Raw genomic sequence first — 6,130 nt, forward strand, 5'->3', positions numbered from 1 at the left:
TTTTTTTTTTTAAACCCTCTAAGAAAATATATCTGTGATTTTTAGTGTGAAACAATGTGTGTTTCCAGGAAACAATATACACTGATACCATTAAAATGACATAGAAGATGTTCAGCTTGTACATGGCATGTGTACTCCTGTCCCTCAAGCACAATCCGATTGCTTTGGTGCTTTTCCAAATAACAATACGATATGACCTTACAGAAATCACAATATCGATTAATGTTGTAACAGTATGCCTCAAAGTAAAAATAGCATAGCAGGAATCATTACCACTACTCTCAGCAGCAGTCCATAACACTAGTTGCTAGAGTTAGCTTGAGTCTGGAAATGAAGTTGAACTTGTACCATATGCGCCGAAGACCCTTTGGTGTTAAGTACATCTAGAAAGTATAAGACTTATGTAAAGACAAAACAAAACAACAACAACAAAAGAGTTTCAGATGACTGTGAAAATGGGAAGTATAAATTAACAAACGGCAAGATATATAGTCCCTCAGTTATTGCCAGTAGCTGCATACAGGAAGTTGTAATGAGGGAGGAAAATCTACCTTTATGGAGCTGTGGTATTTTGCTGGAAGATGCAACAGAAGTAGATTTACTGGTGATTTAGCACCTCTCATCAAGCCATTGTGAAAAACGTGTTTCCGTCTTTTCCAACCTTAATGATTCTATGATTCAATGATTCTATCATTGCTCTATTAGAGATGTGTCCCTTAGTGCCCTGAAAATGCTCTCCTGTGAGGTCAGGATGAATATGCCCAAGAAACCACTAAAAAACCTGGAGCTGAACAGTAGAGAACCTTGTCTGCATTTAGGCCAGGCAGCAGATATAATAAGACTGGGCTAGGAATGGTCTCTGTCACACTCAGATGACCCCAAATCTCTAATAAGACACAGAGCGCCTGTGAGTCAAACTCAGTGTCTGGCTCATTGGCCACAAAATGGTTGGTCCCTGCTGTTTGAAAGCCCTGCCTAGAACCCATTCCCCGAGGGGACGGCTAGATGTTTGGGATTATGAAGTGTCCCAGTTCTTTTCAATAACAGTGGGCACACCTCACATTTCAAATGCTTATTTGAGTGCCAAAACTTAGATACTCAAAAACGGGAATGAGTAAATTCTGCTGCTGCTGCCCTTTGACAGTGTGATTCTTCTGCACAAATAAGGAAAGCTACAGAAGTCTGGGCAAGGTTATTTGTTCTGCAGTACTGCTTGGAGAGTACTCAGTAGTAGAGAATCTGTCCTGTGTGCTCTGCTTTAGTATTCAATACTCAGCAAAGACCTCTTCTTTTGCAGGCCAGGCTTTCCTCTCTCCATACAACACGACTTCATGCCTCTGCCAAAGGTTCATCTTCAGGTCATCTCAAGGGCTCCAAGGAATTTCAAGAAGACCAAGATGTCAAATACCACCGTCACAAGAAGGCAAGCAGAACACCTTCAGCAGACAGCTCAGGCCCAGAGACAAGATCAAACTCCATGCAGGAATTTGCAGAGTCCTTTGAGAAGCAATTGCATTTCAAGAGCAAACGCTCAGTTTCTTTGGTAGGTGACAAATAGCAGCAACCTTAAGAAGACTTCAGAAATAAATAAATAAAATAAATAAATAAATAAACAAACAAATAAATAATAAATAAATAAATAAATAATAAATCAGGCCAGCTTTATCCTTTATATAATCTTTGTGTCTTTGCTTGGGGAGCAGCAGAAATAAGCTTGAATTAGAATTTCTTGAATGATGTGATCCTTACTGTAGTTCAAGAAATGTAAAACTAATGTCATTAGCATGAGCATTTTGGATGTAGTGTCACCACCTAGACTTGTTCCAAAGTGTGTAACTTCAAAATGAGACACTGCACTCCCTGTGGCAACAAGACAATATAAAAACAGATCTGCTTCACTTTTGCTGTGATATCCAAGTCCCTTTCTCATTGCTGTTGATCTGGTTTAACCACATGCCATGTTATCTGTAAGACTGCCAGGCAACACAGTGGTTGGGGGATTTCTCTTTATTCCTTGGGACTTCAGTGTCATTGCACAACTGCAAAAGCAGCCATTGCTATATTTTCACTGTAAGGGCATGCAGCCAGCATGGATCCTTTTCCTATTTCATTCTTCTCCCTGTCATTCTCTCCTGAGGCGTGATTCTGCATGGTTTGCATTGAAGAAGGAGTCAATAACGACCTTTATGACAATTTAATGCATTTATTATAATGATACATACTATCTGTTGTATCACAGAGTGGATGGAAGGGTATTGAACAGTAAATTCTTTTTTAAGTATTGGAAGAACACTGTCAAATTCAGTCACCCCACCGAAAAGCTGTGCTTGAATAACTATGAATAATTATCATCAATAACAACAAATGGAAGTATCCTTTAATTTTTCAGTTTTTTGACACTCAGTGTCAGTTTCATATGGAGAAGTAATCTTCATTTCTCTGTGCAGACCTTCCATTTAGCAGTAAAACAGGAAACAATAATAATCTTTATTCAATAAATAGCATAATTACATGATCAGTCCCACAGTTACAGTCTTTGCATGCTCAGTTCTCTAGGAATATGAAGAGTTATGGCGATGACAACTCTGTTATTTAATTTTTAAGATTTTATATGAATTCTGTAATCTTCTTTTTTCCTTTTACAAACTACTCAGTATTTATTTCATTCAGAATTTGCCATTGCCTCATTTGCCAGCCCTCACCAGTAGCTGATTGTTTATTTATCATTTCTCAAAAGTGCCTAGTGCTAGAAAGTCTGTGAGCATGTCAGTTGTGTGATAAATATAGTGAATATAATACACTAAGTTTGACTTTGGTTTCTCTTCAAAAACGTGGATTCTGGAACCCTTCTGTAATTTACAAGTCCAGTATACCTTACAAGCAAGGTGTGCTGGGCTATATTTTGATCTATCTTTCAACTAGGCCAAACTGTTAAAGTCTGTAAGATGTCAAGGACTTAAGAACCTTGAAGAACTGAATGATAGATATTAGAGATCTGAAAGGAAATTTGGGAGTGGGCTTAAACATGGAGCTCCAAAAAGAGTGTTGAAAAATCCTTTTTTGCATTTGGAACCCTACAGGTATTGTTCAGATCACCCTTTACATGACTATACAGATTAAAAGAAATTAAAAGTGGAGAAAAGGTAATTTCACTTCACCTCCTTCCCTGCACATTGCTTTTCTCTGAATAAATGTTTCAGCACTTGTTTTCAGTGTGGTCTTTGTAACCATCAGTGAGCAACTTTCGGATTTTAAAAGATGGATCATGTGAAATAAGAAAAACAAGGAGTCTAAGCTGAAATTTCAGAGCCTCCTTTCCCCCTCGTATCTCTTCTCCCAAGCTTGCCTTCCAGGCAGACAATCCTCCTACCACCCAAACAGTATCATCAAAAGCATGTTGCCCTTTGTTGATTATTAGCGTTACTGGCTGGAGTCATGAGTTTGAGCCCATCATGTTAAAGCTGATCTGGCTGATATTTTGCTAAATGCAGTATTTTACTATATATTACTACTGAAATATCATTACCAGGTTTTGTTGATCATGTAAGAGTCACTTAATTCTCTTCTATTTTTCTCCTGCCTTTTAGCAACCTGAAGGCATGAAGGAGAGAAGAGAGAGACTGCATCTGAGAAAGAACAAGTCTCACAAGAGAATGGGAGAGAAATCAGAGCCAGGGAGATCACAGAAAGATGAACACTCAGAAGCTATACCCGCAAAGCACAACGAACAGTTCTCATCACAAGCAAGCACTGAGAAAGGATATTGATGCACAGGCAGCTAGAATGTCTTGGGTTAATGAATTTTAGCACTATCTCTGATGAACAGAAGGAGCATTCTTGTTTTGACTAGAAGAGGCTTGTTAGCTAGAGCAAATCCAAAGCTGCAAAATGAAACTAAAATTCAACTGCATAATTGATACCATTTTACTACATTCCTGTCATTTCTTTCTCCACTAGGAACCCTGCTCAGAGACATGGGGCAATGAACCACACCTTTAGAGGATTTCAGGCAGATTTAGCATTGCAGCAGGACAATAGTGGATGTGTTTGTTTAAGAGGAGAACACCTATGTATTACAGAGCTGTGAAAAGTCATTCAAAGCCATATATTTCTGCTTTAATTGTGAACAGAAAGTTTGGGAAAGAAAACGTAAACATAAACTATCATCTATTACTTGGCCCTGACATAGACGTAGAGTTGGTTTGGAAATAGGGATCTCTTCTCTTTGACAATTTCCAAATTTGTGGAGATGATAGAGAAAAAGCTCTCCTCCACACTTTGCTGTTGTCACTGTTCGTACAATAAAACTCTTTTCTCTCCCATGTCCCCAGTCTCATTTCCCAAGTCACGCAACTAGTTTTTCTGCCAGCTTTTTCTCTGTTGTGGCCTTTCCTCCCTCCATTTTCTATTTTGTAGCTGTGACTTGTAGCTGTAAGACTCTTTTGTTACAACTCTAGTTCTGCTTCATCGGAATTTGAGCCTTGCTCAAACCTCTGGTAAAAACAGCCTCCTGCACTTCTATATAATTTCTTCAAGGGGCTGATCATGCTTCGCACAAATTCAGGGTGATGGATCCTTTTCATTTTTTCCTTTTTTTTTCATGAATTGAGGCCAAACAAAGGAATTGGAAAGTGGCTCTGCCAGGGATAAGCAGGTCTTGGGAATTTTTTTTTTCTGGCTGAGGATTTTCTAAACTCAGCTGTAGATCTGATCATCTCTAAGTAAGATTTCCTTCTATGCAGAGCAATACAATTTCCATATGCTTAGAAACACAGCTTTTTGATATGTGAGTATTTCCTTCAGAGAAAATCCCTGTCATTGGGAATAATTTCTCCAGGCCTAGTACGAAGAAAGCCTGCTTTGGTAATAGAGGATAGTGAAGACTGATGGATTTATGAGCCAGAGTCAAAGTCTGCCGGGTATTCTTCCTGGGATTTTCTGTAATTAACAGAAGTTTTATTCCTTTACTTTAGAGCTTTAATTTTGAATGTTTAATCTTAGGGTTGTTCAAGCTTAGGGCATCCTCAAAACTTTGTGACACTTATCTTCATTCTGGGATTGGTTTTATTTATGTAGGACTTTGAGGGTATAAAAGGAAGTGACTGAACCCTTGCTAATGCTTCTAAGATGTTTCTTGCCTGGCAACATATATTACAAACTAATAAATGTAACTGAAAAAATATTTGTTCTTATGCATTGTTCCTGTCCTCCTCAGTCCAGATTGGATTTTCATAAAATTCTTCCATTGGCCAAAACTTTCATGGAGATAATTTTCCTCTTATAATCCTGATTTGAAGACTGTGTTACAATAGACCCGAATAGAATCATAGAAAGCTTGGGTTGGAAAGGACCTTAATGACCACACAATTCCAATCCCCTGCCTTGGACAGTGTTGCCACCCACTAGACGACATCAGGTAGATAGCAGCCTGCTCTCATATCTCATGAGAGCTGAATATCATGGCTGCACCAGTTTTCCCTAGATTTTGGAGGATCAACATCCTCCTCCTGTTTTGCAGCTAAGTTAACTCAGCAAACACAGCAATATCCAGAATTTGCAAAAAACTTGTATTCATGAGATTCTGATCAGCAACAGATGTAAAACTAATGCACTGGTTGTCCATCACACTTGAAGGAAACACCAAAGAGAGCTGACTTAGAAAGGCATGAGTACTGGCTCTGATTTGCTGTTTACTACCTTGTGAATGCACAGGCAAGCCCCCAAGGCAGCCTACCATGTCTGCCCTTCACCATATCTGCTCTCTGAAAGCAGCTCCTGTATTTATCACTGAATCCCTTCTTTCAAAAGGGAAAGTTTTTCAGTGTTCTTGTTGTTTTTTTGCCAGCCATTATCCTTGTGACGTAGTGCTGGAGACAGAATCTTTTGGATGCTTACTGTTGCGCCACATAGCAGCACTTTCCAGTGTAGTCCCATGTAGCTCATGCAAGCAGCATTAAAGAGTTAAAATTGTGTAACAGAATAAAATCATTCTCCACAGATATCAGCAATTATTCCATAATTAATCAGGCATTTGGGAAGGAAGAAGGAAGGTAATCATTCAAAGAGGGCTTTGATTCAGATAGCATGGCTGATATTTCTATTTTAACACATGGAACAAATGGAACTGGGT

General features: G+C 38.8%; 1 protein-coding gene across 1 annotated transcript in view; it reads left to right on the plus strand.

The window, feature by feature from the left end:
* LNP1 (leukemia NUP98 fusion partner 1) overlaps nucleotides 1-5,174 on the plus strand; it is a 10,592-nt gene extending 5,418 nt beyond the window's left edge. The window contains exons 2-3 of the mRNA XM_031552331.1: nucleotides 1,298-1,543; nucleotides 3,588-5,174. Coding sequence (XP_031408191.1) covers nucleotides 1,298-1,543; nucleotides 3,588-3,767 — 426 coding nt within the window. The 3' untranslated portion in view covers nucleotides 3,768-5,174. The remainder of the gene's footprint in view (nucleotides 1-1,297; nucleotides 1,544-3,587) is intronic.
* The last annotated feature ends 956 nt before the right edge of the window (nucleotides 5,175-6,130 follow it).

This window comes from Meleagris gallopavo, chromosome 1, assembly GCF_000146605.3.
Source record: "Meleagris gallopavo isolate NT-WF06-2002-E0010 breed Aviagen turkey brand Nicholas breeding stock chromosome 1, Turkey_5.1, whole genome shotgun sequence".
In the NCBI taxonomy this organism is placed as follows: Eukaryota; Metazoa; Chordata; class Aves; order Galliformes; family Phasianidae; genus Meleagris; species Meleagris gallopavo.